Source organism: Setaria viridis, chromosome 3, assembly GCF_005286985.2.
Source record: "Setaria viridis chromosome 3, Setaria_viridis_v4.0, whole genome shotgun sequence".
NCBI lineage: Eukaryota > Viridiplantae > Streptophyta > Magnoliopsida > Poales > Poaceae > Setaria > Setaria viridis.
Window position 1 is genome coordinate 3,873,598 of NC_048265.2, and position 17,373 is coordinate 3,890,970.

At 47.0% G+C, this 17,373-nt stretch overlaps 2 protein-coding genes across 4 annotated transcripts; one reads left to right on the forward strand and one right to left on the reverse strand.

The window, feature by feature from the left end:
- Positions 1 to 3,790: 3,790 nt before the first annotated feature.
- On the forward strand, positions 3,791 to 7,538 carry LOC117848146 (uncharacterized). Its single transcript, XM_034729475.2, has 4 exons — positions 3,791 to 3,948; positions 4,055 to 4,319; positions 5,104 to 5,505; positions 5,760 to 7,538. The coding sequence occupies exons 1-4, from the start codon at positions 3,896 to 3,898 to the stop codon at positions 7,002 to 7,004; spliced, it is 1,965 nt and encodes a 654-aa protein (XP_034585366.1). The 5' UTR covers positions 3,791 to 3,895; the 3' UTR covers positions 7,005 to 7,538.
- Positions 7,539 to 9,816: 2,278 nt separating this feature from the next.
- LOC117848147 (VIN3-like protein 1) lies at positions 9,817 to 14,325 on the reverse strand. 3 transcript variants are annotated; one of them, XM_034729478.2, is made up of 4 exons: positions 14,016 to 14,325; positions 12,396 to 13,005; positions 11,296 to 11,600; positions 9,817 to 11,213 (listed from the first exon to the last, which is right to left on the reverse strand). In XM_034729478.2, exons 2-4 carry the CDS (start codon positions 12,827 to 12,829, stop codon positions 10,159 to 10,161), a joined length of 1,794 nt encoding a protein of 597 aa, XP_034585369.1. In that variant the 5' UTR covers positions 12,830 to 13,005; positions 14,016 to 14,325; the 3' UTR covers positions 9,817 to 10,158. The 3 variants fall into 3 exon arrangements, with proteins under 3 accessions (XP_034585369.1, XP_034585367.1, XP_034585370.1); XM_034729476.2 differs by having other exon boundaries at positions 14,013 to 14,325; XM_034729479.2 differs by having other exon boundaries at positions 11,296 to 11,597; positions 14,013 to 14,324.
- Between the last annotated feature and the right edge of the window lie 3,048 nt (positions 14,326 to 17,373).

Genomic DNA, 17,373 nt, shown 5'->3' on the forward strand with positions numbered 1-17,373 from the left:
AATGAGGATAGATTCATAGAGCAAAAAAAATGTAGTCCAAGATAGGAATTGATGCTCTCTTATCAGTTCTATCTACAAAGAAAAAGGTGTTGTATGATACTGTCTCGTGATGAACTCCATCAGATCCCTAATTAACTGAATGATCTCGAAACGATCATTTCTCGATGTACTTGGTGCTCCTGAACTGGTGAATGGTAGCATGGAGCCATGGACCTTCTTACTAAAGAAAATTCAGATGGCCTGAACATGAACTGAATCCCGTTTGGTGTCTCTTTCAGTCAATTTCTGTTAACTCGTGCTACACAAATCGCCTGACGTGAACATGAACTGAATTCAGTGGAACAAAAATACAAAATTAAGTTTCAAATAATTCATTCAGAGCTGGAATATGTACATTTGGATTCTTAAAGAACACATGGAAACAAGATTTGCAAAGCACTCTGAAGGAAGCTGACGTCAGATGCCTCACATCATGAAATTAATTCCTGCAGGAGGTCAACTACTCAATATGAAAATTATCCATGGTCTACAACTACAAGCATCGATGTCGCATCGTCCATGGCGGCAGCCTACTGGTTAGCTAGTACTAGTAGCCATGCGCAATGCAAGACTCCCAGAAGAGCCTGTTGCTCTCGGCGGCATGGACGCTTTCGCCGCCGGCAACCGCCCCGCCCTCCGATGCCGGCGCGCAACGACCGCCGTCATCGTGCGCCGCCGCACCCTCGACCGCCATCCGGCGCCACCACGGCACTGCCATCCAGCTGTCGACTTCAGCCTCGTCACCTTCCACGGCCACGTAGTCTCCGTCACTGTCGTCGTCGCCGGTGGTGGCGCTAGTAGCACAACCACCACCACAGACGCCATTATTGCCACCGCCGCTGCAGGACTCGGCATCATCCTCGTCTGTCACCGAGGGGTGGTCCCCTGCCAGCAGGACCGCCGACACGGGGGTGCCGGACTCCGAGTCGCCGGTGGCTTCTTCTTGCGGCGCGGCGGTGGGCGGCCCCGGCGAGGGAGGAGGCTCCGGGTCCGGGATGGGTATGGGCTGACGGTGCGTGCAGTCCATTGAGGAACGACGACGGAGGTAATCAATGGTCTCCAGCTGCAAACACGGTTTGGCTATATATGCACGGAGATTTTCGTCTTTCCGCTCTGAATTAAATAAAAGTTTATTAGGCTTTTCGAATCCTAGTAGGTCTGTTTTATAAAAGTTGTACGGTTTTGGAGGCATGTGTCGACTGTCGACTGATGTGTAATTGTAAAGCATAATATATAGGACCATCTAACTTTACCTTTACGTGCATAATTGTATAATGGAAGTGCCTAATACGAGTTTTACATATAACTTGCGGGGAAAAGAGCATCGGTTTTTTTTTCCCAAAGTTGGATAGGCATTGCTTACAAATTGGTTAGTGTTGCAAGTTTCCTTTTTTAGGGCCACTCAAAACTCCTGGGATAAAAAATAACAGTAAGTAACTATGTATGATTTACCATGTGAACTGACCGGTTCGGAGTCGGGATGACTCTACCTTTGGCTGGGTTTGTGTTGGTGCTGATTCTAGTGCGTCACTTGTGGTTTAGACTTTTTTTAAGTTTTTTCTCGATTATCAGCTATGACTTCTCAATATCGTAATCTTGTATTTTTCCTACTATATCAATATATAAATGCGCTTGTCAAGTAATGTTCGTTCAAAAAAATATATTAAATAGATATGCACTTGCATCGTAGCACATGGTTGCTTACATGGGCTTCGCGATCTACTCGTTGGCTATCAATTCTTTTTAAACTCCCACATATGCATCAAATTGTGCTTGAAATTAATGGAGTGTCGCCGGACATAAAAAAAAAGGACACAAAAGCAAAGCAGCGATGTATATGCTAGTACTTGCACATTGGAACAAAACATGAGTTGAGCGTGACGTGTCAGATAACTCAATGCCTGCACTGACCAGCGACTTTTGCAAAAGGTACATCCAGCTAGGAGGAAAGAAACAACAAGGCCACACCTAAAGTCGTGCCCTTTTTGAAGCAAGCGAAGTCGGCCATCTAGAGGCCGGCCGGCCGGCCGGCGGGGTCGTGAACCGTTCCTTTTAACTTTGGTACAGTAACCTGGTCTACTCGCACACGTATGGCTTCGTCCACCCATTTTCTCCGATCCGTCGCGCGGATTCCTCCTCCGCGTGGGCGCATGCATGCAGAGTGCCTCTATGCCTGCGGCCTGCCATCTAGAAGGCGTATCTCTATACGTTCTAGAAGCATGATTGGGTCGAGTCAGAGAGCTGCAGGCGGCTGCGCACGCAGCTACCCTGGGCACGTAGCTGTATCTTATCTATCTAGCCGACGAGACATCTGTGTACCGTAGCCGCTGTGCACGATGGAAACGTGGTGAGAAAAGTCCGTGGCCCTCTCTAGATCTCCTCCCCGCCGCGCGCCCACCTTTCTCACGAAACCCCCTTCCTTTCTCCGACTAGCCGTCGGTTGGCAACGTGCCCGACCCAAACCGGGTCTCCTTTTTGCACAAATTGGCCTGATATAATTGTGTATCATGTTGATATATACTTACTCCTACCTTGCGTTCATGGTAAACACTATCGTGTAGTTACTCCCTCTATCCTAAATTGTAGATCTTTTTAACTTTCTAGGTGTATAATTTTTGTTATGCACCTAATATTGTTTATGTTTAGATGCATACAAACATCTTTAAACACAATTTGAATCGGTACAAAACATATAATACACGCACAACGAGCACACACGCCACTGTCGTAATGTGTGATCGTTAAGACATTACGCGCGCCTTTTCATCTCGTTAGCGCAGGTAGCTAGCTATCTAGGAGGGCTGTTCATACAGCCGCTAAGCAAATGGTGATAGTAATGATTTTGCCAACGGTTTACAATTTATAATGAACTTATGTCTTCAACTGTAGGAAGTTAAGTTGAAGGGAGACTTAATTAATCACCGTGTCATTTTGCAGCATGTCCATCCTCACAAAACTTCATAATAGTGCAAATGTTGTCTTTTGTCTCTATATAGTTTGCATATTCCCCTTACAGTTTGAGTAGAAAATTAAGAAGTACTAGCAACAAGACCCAATGTTTTAAACAATGGCTTATGATATTTAGCGAAGAGCTATACTCAATCGCTATAGCTCCACTATAGTTTGATATAACGCCGTTATAGCCTGCTATTTAGTACAATAATAGAACCTAAGTTTGAATTGTGGTTAAATAATAAATTTCTATTTATCTCTCGTACTGTAGGTCACTAATGGTAAAAGAATTCGGATATCTACTCTAGCTAAACATGTGCCAAATGTGCATCTCATGCATATGAGTTTGTGCACGTGGAAATCTTATTTTTTTCATGCGTACTTTTTATTTTTATTTTATTTAGATTAGAGTATAATGTTCAGTTCCGAGTATCATGCTGCAGAAATATTCAGATCTACCTTGCTACTGCCTCCATCCTAAATTACTATTCATTTTGACTTTTCTAGCTACATAGCATTTGGATATGCACTTAGATATATATCTAGATACGTAGCAAAAAAATTATGTATTTAGAAAAGACAAAACAAATCAGAGTATTTTCTAGTGTTTTCTTTAATCTGTTTTCAAGTGTGTTTGCTCTGTTGCTAATTTGCTGCCCACCTGCCCTGTATTTTCAGCCACTCTGTTGACCTCAGCGGTCAGATCGGACGGCTCAACTCCACCACGTCGCATCCGACGTCCCCTCCTGCTTCCTCAGGCCGCTCACAGCCCAACCCACCCCCGCCGTCCCCACCACCAACAGCCCAGGGTTTATCACCCTGCGCCGCCGCCGTCGCCTCCTAAACCCACCTCGCCTCCGCCGCGGCGGCACCTTCCAGAACCGTGGGCGCCGGCGGGCCAGCCATGTGGGTTCTCCGGAGCCTCCTCCGGGCAGCATCGCCGTCGCTCCGCCGCAGGTGCGCCCCGCCCCCTTTCCCTCCCCTCGATTTGTGCCAGTAGCATCGGTTCTTCCCTCCTTCCCCTCGATCTCTGACACGTGCGTGTGCTTCTGCGGCGGGACAGCTCCGGGCGCCTCGCCGCGAGTGGGGAGGCGGTGGCCGCGGCCGCGGACTCGGCTACGCCGTCCGCGTGGTTGCTGGCGTCGGGAGCAGGAGCAGACGGCGGGTGGCGGCGGGCGATGTCGACCAAGGGGAGGAGCATGCGGAGCAAGGTGGAGAAGCGGATGGCCAGGGAGACGGGCCGCACCCAGCGGGAGCTCCGCCGCGCCGTCAAGCTCCGGAAGAAGCTCATGACTGAGGACGAGAAGCTCATCTACAACCTGCGCAGGGTAAGGAGGCTCCAAATTTCTCCCATTTCCCCTTCCCTCGTACATGTTGGTGGTGGTGCCGGCCAAATGCTCCTGTTGCAGTAGGGATGCTTGGTCAATCCCAGGGTAATCCGCTTCTTTGAATTTCTGTAGTTTTGTGCTGAAAGTTTTGCTGGCTAATGAATTGTGGAGAGGAATCCGAAATGTGTCGTGGGATGTTAAGAAAAGCTATCATCTCAGGCTTGGCTACATGTAAATGCGCATCCCAGAAAATAGCTAATATAGTTATATTGTTTGGGGTTTTGCTCTGTGGAACTGAAGGCATCAAATTAGCAGCCTTGGGAGATAGGAATAAAATACTGACATATGTGCCTGTCAATTGCAAGTTTTGATTTAGACAACCACCCCTGGTGCATGTGTACATAAGCCTTCTATGATTCCCATGGTTTATAGGACTTTAGAATTTTAAAAACTGTGGTAATGTTCGTTGTGAGTATGCCATAGTATTTGAATCCCATTGAAGCTTTCCTGATGGTCTAAATGAATAAAGGTGATTGATAGCGAACGTGCTTGCTTTATTTTTAAGCTTGAAGAAAAATCAGTGTCAATAAATAACACAAATATATGTTTTGTTTTTTCTAGTGATTGGATACTTAATACTCAGTTGCTGAGTTTGCACGCCTATTAAAAAGTTACAATTTCCAGATATATCGTGAAGGTCTAGCTAACCACAGCGTAGTCTTTGGCCTATTTCTTTTTTAATTTAGTAATGAAGTCGTTGACTTACCATACCAGTTTTATACAGGCCAAGAAAAAAGTTGCTTTGCTTCTACAAAAGCTCAAGAAGTATGAGCTACCAGAATTACCAGCTCCTCGGCATGATCCTGAGCTGTTAACAGCTGAGCAACTACAAGCTTACAAGAAGATCGGATTCAGAAATAGAAACTATGTACCTGTTGGAGTTCGTGGAGTCTTTGGAGGTGTTGTTCAAAACATGCATATGCATTGGAAATTCCATGAGACGGTGCAAGTTTGTTGTGACAACTTTCCAAAGGAAAAAATTAAGGAAATGGCAGCAATGCTGACAAGATTAAGTGGTGGAATAGTGATCAACATTCATAACACTAAAACAATCATCATGTTTCGAGGAAGAAACTACCGTCAACCGAAGAACCTTATACCTTTCAACACACTTACCAAAAGGAAGGTCAGTCCCACACTGTGGTGTCTGTCTCAGTTAGCATTTCCCTGCTATTTCCATTCCACTTTCCTCTTGCTTTGGATTATGCATATGATTTTTATGGCATTTACCAATTCTTATTGAGTACTGGTTTATTTAGGTTGCATATGGTTAACTCCAATGGAGTATCTTTTTCTTTCAAACTGATTATCTCCAGCTTTGCAAGACTAATTGGTTACTGAACAATTGTAGTTATAACTTATAACATACCCTTTTTGCAGGCTTTATTCAAGGCAAGATTTGAGCAAGCACTTGAATCACAGAAATTAAACATCAAGAAAATAGAGACACAACTCCGTCGCAAGGGTATCAATCCAGAGGACCCAGTTGCTATGGCCAGCATCCAACGTGTTGCCTCTACATTCTTCCGAGCCATAGATGAGCAGCAAGGTACTCCCTATGTTTTCCGCGGGGATACAGACCATTCTGCTGGGACTACTGAAATAAAAGAACCACATGATCAACCATCTGAAGATAGTGACCAGGAGGAGCTTGACCGGTTCATTTCAGAAATAGAAAGTGCAGCAGAGAAGCAATGGGAGGAGGAAGAGGCAGCAGAGAAAGAAGAATCTTCAAGAATGCGGTATTTGGAGAGAGATGAGGTGGGTGAGCGGAGGGGTTTCAATAGAAGTTATGAGAACTCAGATTATGAGGATAGAGGGCAGGGAAGATATAGGAGAGAGAATAACAACAAAAGGACATCAGATGCAAGGAGGTGGGATGATGATAGCGAGGTTGAGGCATCAGGTGAGGAATGGGACTCTGGTGATGATGGTGATGACAGGAATGTTCTGGGCTTCGACAATGATAGAGATTCTCCTGATGAGCATCCTCGACGATTTGAAAGCATGAGGAATGGGAAGAGCAGATCCAGTGGCAGGGAGGATTTTGTTCCTAGGGGAGAAGTGGGTGAGAGGAGGGCTTTCAATAGTAGATATGACAACTCAGATGTTCAGGATAGAGGCCAGGGAAGATATAGGAGAGATAACAACAAAAGAACATCAGGTGCAAGGAAGTGGGATGATGATAGTGAGATTGATGCTTCCGGTGAAGAATGGGACTCTGGTGATGACACGGATAATTTTCTTGGATTCAACAATGATAGTGGTGCGCCTGATGACCATCCTCAACGATTCAAAAGTACGAGGAATGAGAAGAGCAGATCCAGTGGCAGGCAGAATTCTATTCCTGGGGGATTCAGAAGTTCTAATCGGACCCCAGGAAATTCATTAGCTGCTTCTGATAGCACTACATTCAGAGACAGTAATGATGATGGGCTAGGCACTGAAGATGATGACTTGTGGGATTCAGATTATAAAGGGGGAGAAACGAACTCAAGAGCCCCAAAGGTGAATTTCCCAAATTTCCACAGCAGTAGCGACGAGGGCAGCAATGACGACTTTAAACACGGTGACAGTATTGGTAAAACGAAGAAAAATACCGACGAAAGTTGGGACAGTGACTGATACGCTGATGTGTGATGGACGAATGCCAGCGTGGATGGTTGTCAATCCAGGTTCTTTAAGGGCCTGTATTGCACATGTTTTTGTCCAGTGGAGATCTCGAGGAGCTAGAAGAATAAGCGTGGTTTCCATGATGTTTGAACGTTTGCTGCAAGTTTCAGACAATACTTGGGTTCCAGTATCCTGAAAAGGTGCTTCACCTGGATGAGGGGCAGAGATTGCCAATGGTGTTCTAGCCTCCTAGTCACATCTAGGCCAGAATACAGCATGACTTGAAAAAGCGGAGGAGAAGCTGCCGAATGTTTCTGGCTAGAGTTCAATGTTGAGCAACTAAATATCGAGATTCCTCAGAAATGTGATATTCTTGTTCTGCGGTCATTTTGAGACCAAATTTATTTTGATATTTTTTTATGTGAACAAAAACTTGCACATAGGTATATTTGAAGGTCATTTCTTCCTGTGTCTTCTGTGAGGATGTATCTCATTCGTACGACGATGAACTTGAGAAATTGTCTGAAAGTTTTTCACGGTGTGAAACTTTTGTCCGAATTCTCGAATACTTTAGTGTACCTTAACTTAAGCATAACAGAGACAATTTATGCATTCAAAATGTAAAAAAAGAAGGAAAAAAACGACAGCCTAATGAGAGCATGCGTACAACTTTTGGCTCCACGGACTAGGCTATGGCTACTTGATCATCTGTAGCTTGTTGATCGTTGAAGAAGAATATGGCCGCCGTCCGGAGTAGGATGCTTTGATCTACATGAGGGGCCTGATGGCAGCAACGACTATAGCGGCCACGGTCAGCGGCGGCGGCGGCCGCGGCGTTGGCCAAGGCGCTGGCCGCCGTGCCCGCGGCCTTCCCCATGCTGTTGTGGTCGGTGCACACACGGCTGGCTTCGTGCCGCCGGGAGGGTTCGGTGCAGTGGCGGTGGGCGCCTCCTGAGTCATGACGCGCGAGGGCGAGGTTCTCCTGCCGGCAGTCGGGAAAGCACGCCGGCGGCGCGATTCCAGTCGAGCTGCCATGGCGCGGTCCCACACAGACGGCGGCGGAGTCGGAGACTCTCGACGTCCAGGGGCGGAGAAGGGGATGAGGGCGCGGAGCATGGAGGGTCTGGCGAAGGGCCAAGAGAAGGTGCAGGCGCGGATCTCGGGCGTATCCATGCCGCGGAAGCCATCGCCGGAGGAAGCAGGCGCACCTGAGGGACGAATCTGAGAAATGGCATCCAACTCAGGGGGTTTACTGTAAATATTGGGATCGCGACTATTAATCGCGATCCAACTAGGGAGGTTATTGCAAATATTCGGATTGCGATTATTAATCGCGATCCAGATAGGGGGTTTTACATCAGATAAAGGGGTTTTATGTAATATTGGCGCGAATAATCGCGATCCCTACTGGGGGCTAATTTCAAAAACAGCTCCCCCTCCCTCCCGGCTCCCGCCGCCGGCGCCCGGCGGTCCACGGCCGGCTTTGATGGCGAGCCCGCGGGGCTCCCGTCCGGAAGGATACCACCTCAAGCTCCCTCCATCTCTTCACCGGCTTCGGCGGAGGACAGGCCAGCGGCGGGAGGCTACGCGGGACGGACGGCTCCCATCCCATCCTGTCCGCCACCGCCTTGCGCCGGAGACGGACGGGCGCATCATTCACAAGCTCGGTCGGGGACCTGGATGCGCAGCGCTTAACTGTGATTCCCAGCGCCTTATGCTACCTTCTCGCGTCGGCCGCCCTCCCTCCATTGGAGCTCCCAAGCCCCGGCCTTTCCTCGCACCCGTCGTATCTGGGAATCCATGGCGATGTCAATTGGCGAGCTTCACTCACTGAGGATCCATGCCTGCACTGAAATGTACCCAAGGATGTGCTCTGGACACTGGAGGGCTGGAGGCTGGAGCTAATGGCTCTGTTCGACCCCAATGAGGCAATCAAAGCAAATTATCTGATGCCAGCTGATGATCAGAAACTGTAGGGTGTTATCGCTATCTTATTTCTAGCAATGTCACCCTGAACTAAAGTTCAGGCACCTGCTCGTCATGAGATCCCTGAAGGTCTCGCAAATGTGAAATTCTTCTTGTGTGGCCATTTTGGGACCGTATTTGTTTTGATATTTTTGTTGTGAACAAAAACTTGCACGCTGTTGCTGTCGGTGCTGGCGCTAATCGTGGCGACACCGTTGCCGGTGATCTTCAGCCCCGTGCCGGCGCTGGGAGGGTTCGGCGCGGTGACGGTGGGGCGTGCTACCTGCAGACGTCGTCGTCGTCGGATCAGCAGCAGCACCGCCTCCAGCACCGTGCCGGCGCCGGGAGGGTTCGGCGCGGTGTTGTATTTTCGCACCGCCTCGAGCAAGGTCGTCGGCCATTCTCTGCTGTGCTGTGGCCTCATGTAATCTGAACTTTGCTTGCTGTCCCGACTAATATCCCTTAATTATTAAAATCGTAGCCTCATGGTGGGTTTGAAACTTACCAGTTGAAGCATATGGTACTACGTTCGAGTGAAAATAAAATAAAATAAAATAAAATAAAATGTGACTTTGTGTGTATTAGCGTATAGCACTGTTTAGAAAACAAATTATTACGGGATAAAATCTAATATGAATCATCAAGGGCACATGCCAACGCCAACAAAAAAAGGGAATATAATTTCTGTTTCTCCCTTCGCTCCCCCGTTGCCACTCGTCTACTTTCTTGACCGTCAGCGCCAAGTTAACAAATTCAACGACATTAGCAGCAGATGTGGGAAAAACACTCTTCGAACCACTATCGAGTGGTAAGCACACTCCGTACTGTAAATGCGACATGAAACGATAAAAGGACAAGATTTACACCAATTGAATTCCATTTACGATAATGGCCAGACTAGTCAACGAACCATCTCCAAAAATTTATCCATGGAGCCACAACAGACAACAAGAGAACATTCTACAACAATTCCAGGACCCACCCAGTAACCCAATGAAAAATAAGTTTCCACTACTTCCTGATGGAAAAAGAATTATTCTAGTGCAAGCTATTTGCTGCCTAAAATAATTTTCTAGTTTTGCCAACGCTCCTTTTTGTTGCTGTCAAATTGGTGGAGTAAACTAGATTTTACTGCACTGATCTGGGGAAAAAATCGGATAATCAGCGAGTTAGCAATATCTTGAACTCTCATCCTTTTATCCTAATGCCATAGCTTGTTGCAGTAACCGGTTCTCGCCTTCTTGCAGTTTATGATTTCCCCGAAAGAATCGATGAGCTGCTCAGCCAGGCTGCTTGGTTCTTCACTTAGTGTCTTGATGAATGTGGTCACAGCCCTACGCTCCTCGTCTGTCGATCTTAGACTATACCAAGTCAAGAACTTCATCCTGAAACCATTCTCAATGTGTCCATCACACTCCAGCTGCCTAATTACCTTCACACAATGCTCATAATCCCCATCCAACTGCCTTGTCGTTCCAGAAAGCTGTTTTTTATGGCAAATAGCAGAAGCACCATTCTGCTCACATCTATCAATGTGTGCGCTATTCACCTTGCCTACTGGCCGAGATTCAACAGCAGGTGGTTCTGCACTCCGGCCAACTGCACACGTTTCAGAGTCACCACTGTCATTTGATCTTACAAGTCCCTTCTTTGAATGATAATGCTTCGCAGTGGTGTAGTCCATGGCCACAGGCACCCCAACGTTTAGGTCAGGAACAGAAGACGCGTTGAAATGAAGTTTGCGACAAGCACCAGATAACTCTGTGTCTGTGGCACTTCTGCTCCATGAACCTTCATGTGTGTCTTCACACAACCCTTCAAAAGAGCCTTCTTCGCCCCAAGTCTCCTGCATCCTCTTCCAAAGACCTTGAATACTGAATCCAGTTGACTTAAAAGACTGGCTCCTGTCTCTTTTTTGTGTATGCGTGCCTCCTGCATTCTGTGTGGCACGCTTGAAAAATATCTCCTTGCTATTGGTACGACACCTGGATTCTGAATGGCCAAGTACCCCATCCTCAGTGAATGATATAACTCTGAAAGAATACTCTGTGCATGGGGAAAGGTTAAAAACCAATATTTTCCTTTCATCTTTGGGCACAATAACAGGCTTTTCCGCACTTGGTTGTTCTCTGCTATTCCAGTACCATAGCTGATAACCTTTGATTGTGTCAGATGACGAGGTTTCTTTTAAAATGACAACAAGTGAAGAAGGTGTTATGTCCACAAATTTGAATCTACAGGCAGCAGGTAATGAATCTGCAAAGAAAGAAGTGCATAAGCCTTCTGCAGCGACACCAAAACCATGATGCTAAATATTTTATAAAAGGATGATCATTACCTCGAAGATGCAGGTCAGGAGAACTCAACCACTCATCAGCTCTTTGAATTGCTGTAGAGCATAGTTTCTGCACATCAATACCAGCTGAGAACCTGCTTACAATACCACGTGCATTCTTTGCTGACATTCCATCAAGTGGGCCGACCTCACTTTCCAATCTTGCTTTTGCATCTTCGACAATGGCATGCAGTTCTTTAAAATGGCTAGTTCCCTCCAATAGCCTATAGCTCAAATAAATGCGTTGGCATAGATTATCAACTCGGCGAGCATCTTTGCCAATTACTAATTGCCTTTTCCAATATCTGCTACAAAGATTAATAAACAAGTTAATTAAACAAGTCTATCATGAATGACCAAAAGCCACAGCAGGTGTTCCAATAATGCCCCAAGTAAATACTGTATCTATAAGCAAATTAATACCGCAACTTTGACATTGAATGCTTGATTTCAATAAAAAACCGTATGTCAAAATTTAGAAGAGCTGGCATTTGATACACTGTTTGGGCAATCAAACAATTCCATGCTCCAAAAAAATAAAATTTTGAAAAGGCAATCCATCCTTTTAGGTTTGTTCATCCAAAATGTACATTTACAACTTTTAACAACAAGAGACCATTGCATCTAGAAAATATGTTATATACACTTAAGGAATAGCCCAACAGGACTTGTATGCCCACTGCAAAGATGAATCGGATCCTAGTAACCTAGTTGACTTGAATATTGCATGTTGTAAAATGGTTTTGACATAATTATTTATCTACTGACAGGAGGAGTGAAATTTCTGTCAAAGGTAAAGAAAATACACCACATTTCTAAAATGGTTTCGGACTTTATGCACATTAATTTCGTCACTACGGAGGAGCCAGCCAGTTCACATGCAGAAGAATTAAAAGAATCGAACTGCATTTGTCTGATGTTTCATATAAGTTATTAAAGGCATATCATGGACGACGCATCTATCTATCTATATAATCTAAAGCAAGTCCATTATGTTTCTAAATTTCATAAAAGGATATCATGATAGAAACAGGAGAACAAACCAAGCCAAAACAACAATGCGAATACTGAGACTTAGAAAATTAACGAGAAACTGTGCTTACCCTAGTATTCCAGAAATCTTTCCACATGAAGCACAAGAATAACTCCCATCGAGATGTATAATTTGCTCCAGATCAAAGCAGCCTACCCTTTTGTGTCGGAAAGCACATTCAATATGGCAAGAAGAGCCACAGCAATTCTTGCTGTCATTTTCAGATGAACAAACTAACCATAGACTAGGATCCTTGTTGTCATCAAACTTGTGACAAATACAACATGAGCACCTCTTGCAGAAGGAATCTTCTGATGGTCTAGCAGCTTTACATGCTAGATTTTTGCAGATCCAAGTGCTAGTGCGTTTCACATCCTTGATAGGGCGTTCTCCATTGACCACTCCCTTCGTACTAGCATGTCCATTTGTCACTGCTAAGTTTGGTGCAGATTGTTTCTGCAATTCAATGTTCTTGCTTGCTTCAACTGGAGGTGTTTTGGGCATGTCTTCACTTGGGTAAAGCAAGAAAGATCTCTGCCTTCCTTTTACCGACTAGCATGAATAATTCTCTTCGAAGTAAGAACTCCACAGCCACGTACAGCTTGTAGTCAAATGATTGCCCTCTTAATTACTGGTTCATCATTAAACCACAGAGTGCTTTCAATCAGCGAAATGACATCCTGGAATATTAATTCAACGGTAATCAGAACGTAATCAATGAAGGAGGAAGGTAACAAAGCTAACGGAAACAAATCCAAGATCATGATTAACTGGAAGAATTAATAACCGGTGAGCACGAACACACGTGACAATCAATTCATATAACGGTAAACAGAACATAATCAATGAAGGAGGAAGAAAACAAAGCTAACGGAAACAAATCCAATATCATGATTAACTGGAGGAATTAATAACTGGTGAGCACGAAGTCACGTGACAATCAATTCATATAACGGTAAACAGAACATAATCTATGAAGGAGGAAGGAAACAAAGCTAACGGAAACAAATCCAATATCATGATTAACTGGAGGAATTAATAACAGGCGGTTAAAACAGAAACCGGCGCATATGAGGACAGAAGCTCAGCAATGATCTATCCATAAATGCTATCTATATTAACGACAAAAGAAAAAGGGTTACATCAAATAGTACAACAACAAAAGCATCGGTTTCATGTAATGTAACGCTCCTAAAAGCAGTGGCGCAGGCAGGACAAAAATAGCTAGGGTTAGCCCGGATTGTACAGCTAACCTGTTACCCCACCCTAACGACGGAGCTGGTTGAGTAGCCAGTTCTCGTGGCATCCCATTCAATATCCGCAACATTGTCAAACAAACAACTACCCAGACAATCACTCTGAGCCCTGTGCGGCATGTCAAAACATCCATTCTACAGTGCTCTCGTTCTTGTAACTACATCTATCCACAGCAACATATTAACAACAAGAAGCAACATCCTTCATTTCCAGCAACCCGTAGGATCAATCAAACACCAAATCAACCAATCGCATCATCCAGAATCTCCCCGACGCGCACTACCCATGGCGGACGGCGGTTCCGTCTCCCTACAAACCAGAGTGCCGCAGCAAACAAGACGCACGGACGCCTAAGCCTATAGCCAATCAAAACCGGCGAGAAAAATTCACAACCATCGCGCAGCACAGAACAGGGCGCTGAAGGGCTTACCACCTCCGGTACCGGCTGCCCGCAGTCCAAGCTCCCTCCGGCGGCGGCGGCGGAGTCGGCGGCTAGGGTTTGGTCCCCGGGGCAGGCGTCGGCGGCTCCAAACAAACCAGCCGCGAGATCCCCAATGCTCGACGCGGCAGGAGGAGCCACGGGAGGAGCGGGGCAGCGTCGACGGCGGTCGGCGGGGGTGGTCTACGTCGACGCGACGCGGCCCGAGGTGCTCTCCCCGACGACGACGAGGAGGAGGGGCGCGGGTCAAGTCAAGCGCAGGCGGCGGGGGAAGAGGGGGAGGGGGGCGACGGGGAGGCCAAGTAGAAACGGTGGGAGCGGGGGGAGGGAGGGTTGCCTCCTGGCTGGCTGGCGGCCTTGATGCGCGTCGGCTCGTGTCGTCGAGTCGCGCGGACGCGGAGGCGGAACGTGGGGTGCTCGGGTCCTGGGCTGGGCCCGTTGCCGTCACGGGAGATCCGGAGCGTCGGCCGCTCGTCGGACGGCGGGGATGCGGTGGCGTGCGTGGCTTGTCTATGCGGGTGCTGTCCTCTTGCGCGTGCCGCGTTTACACTGCCGAGCGGCGGCTAGTTTTTTAGGTTTTCTTTTTCACCTTTTTTTCTTTCAATTTTTTCACGTCCTTTTTAATACACCCGAGCCACAATTTCGTTGCAGATATATATTTATGAACGGGATTTTTATTTACGAGAATCCGACTCTCTGTACCCTTTGATATTGTGATAGTCCCTGGATCAGTAGCTATTATGTACAAAACTCATTTCAGCATAATATTATTTCCAAAATCAGATCACAAAATTTGAGATTTACATCCGAAGCAACTCAGAATACGAATACCGTACATACCCCTTGGGCTAAATGACAAACAAAACTCATATGCAGCGGAAGCTAGGCCTTCAAGTCTTCGTCTCCGATTTTCACCATAGGCATCCTTGAGCGGAACAACGCAACCCTTCCTTCATGAATTCATCGTGATCGGTCTTCCTCTCCAATTTCATACATGCACACTCACTAACTGTCCCCAAGGAATAGGACAGGTCCACATCACCATCCGTATGCAAGCTTTAAGTGGCATAATTCTAGTATTCAAAAGTAGTCAAGAAGTAGGCTTAGGTTTCCTATGCCGCAACAAGCATAAAGAATAAAACTCCATATCCATCATCCCAATCTGTCAACACATCGGGTACACTCGTCTCGACAGGGTCCCTATCACCAACATCCTATCTCCATGCTAGGGTCGATGCGAAAGCTCCCTCCTTTCGCATCTCAACAATTATAGCCAGATCCAAAAGGCAGAAGGGAGCAACTTCTCCTCTCCCTGACTGCAATTGCGGCTCACCACACTCATATATAGCTAAAAAGGGGGAGGTGGAGATATCCTAAAACAATGGAGAGTTGTGATGTCACAGAGTTGTCCATGACCAAGGACGCAGCTATACGTATAGTTTTAACTCTGCAGAGTGTGTACACCTGGACCCATCTTGGAGTAAGACAACCGATGATCAGCCGACTAAACATCACCCTCCCGAGCAAAGAATCTGGGAGGTACGATACCATCCTGCATTCGGGCTCGGATGCGATCCTCGCAGAAGACCACCCCGGAACTATGAAGCACCCCACCGGGGCCAATCGGGAGCAAAAGCAAATTAGGGGGCTAAAGGTCAACACCACTCCCCACTACACTATTACTCTATCCTATGGTAGGTATGGTACTGCACTTGCCAGTCTCGACTCGAGCCTAAACCCATAATTCGGCGAGTGGCGTGCACGTTTAACATATTCCCGTGAAGCGCGGCGACTCACTCGGTTTCAGATTGGGGCGAGCTTCTAACTTCCACAAAGTGACTCCACAACGTGGACCGCAATGGTACCCATAAGAGGTTCCACCACCAACTCCTATGCTTCTCAACCATGTACTCGCAACAAGTACCAAATAGGAAACGTCCGAGAATAGCCCTAAGCCCTCAATCCAAAGATTGGGTTGTGTAAAGCTCACCCCGCAAGTATCCCAAAAATACCTTCTCATGCCGGTTTTTAATCCCACACACACCAAGAATCCTAATCACAATATCCCATACACATATAAGCATCGCACATAGCATATATAAGTAGCATGGCAGTTGGTCAAACAAGGATTCATGGCATAAAATAGGCTATGCATGGTTCATCATCATCATATGAAGAAATAAAGCGTAGCATACTAGTAGCGATGCCTAATAGGTATTCAAATCGAATGGGCGTGAACCTGGAGTTGCTTTCTTCCTTGTAATGGTGCTCGAACAGCTCCAGCTCTGACTCCAGCTCCGAGTCTCCGACAAGTCCTAATTATGCGATTTTCATTATTACCGGAAGTCTATTTGCAAAGAAAATATAAAAGAGATCCATAGAAGACCCAAACAAGAACAAGGACTAGTCTATTGTGTTCGTCATGTTTTTTAGAAAAATTAGGAAACTGGTTTCATAATTTTCGGAGTTAAGATGCATTAATTATGATTTTTTGACATTTAAATCAATTTTTGGACCAGAGTGGGCCACGCATCTTACTGACGTCATCAGTAGGCCCGGATGACGTCGGTGTTGACTCGATCAACGAGTCACAAGTCAAAGTCAATGGTTGACCGGTCCACGGGTCCACGGGTTAGTGGGCCCCACGTGCTGACGTGGTGCCCTGGTAGATATAGGGTAGCTATGGGTTGTCTTTAGGCTGGATGTTGGCTATCTGTAGCGCTTAGGTGACGCACATGCGTTAGCCACGCGGCTGCCGAGTTAGCGGCCACGTGTGATCTTTAGGCGGCTTTAGGGGGCTATAGGCTGGCGCTAAGGGTTACAGGCTGGCGCTAAGGGTTACGTGGCGCTCCACGTGGTCACGACATGGCTGCCACTTTGGCTCGACGGGCACGGGGATCCTCTGTGGCCAGTGTGGCCACGTCTTCATGTGGCCTCCCGTGTGGCTTGGTCCATGGCGCGGCTCGGGCGCTCGGTCCACCGTGAACCACAAACCGTGGTTCACGTGGACCGCGTCCACGGTAGGGTTGCCGGTGGCGGGGGGTTTCTTTTCCCCTCCGCCGCAGCCATGGTCGGGACTCGCCGGAGAAGGCTCTTCTGGCGGCCCTATGGCGAGTTACGGCCTAAAAATGGCTGCCTGGCCTTGTTTTTCACCGGTAAAGCAGCTTAGGGTGTTGTCGGGCGGCGGAACCCTAGGTTCTAGATGGCGGCGCTCGGGTGGCTCTGGCGAGTTAGTGTAGCACGCACTGGGCTGCGTTCTAAGGGGCAAAAGCGCGTGTTTTGGCTCGCAAGCGCTACACTGCGGCCACGCTAGCGCTCAGGGAGTCCTCACGGGGTCTAGAGGTGGCGGGCT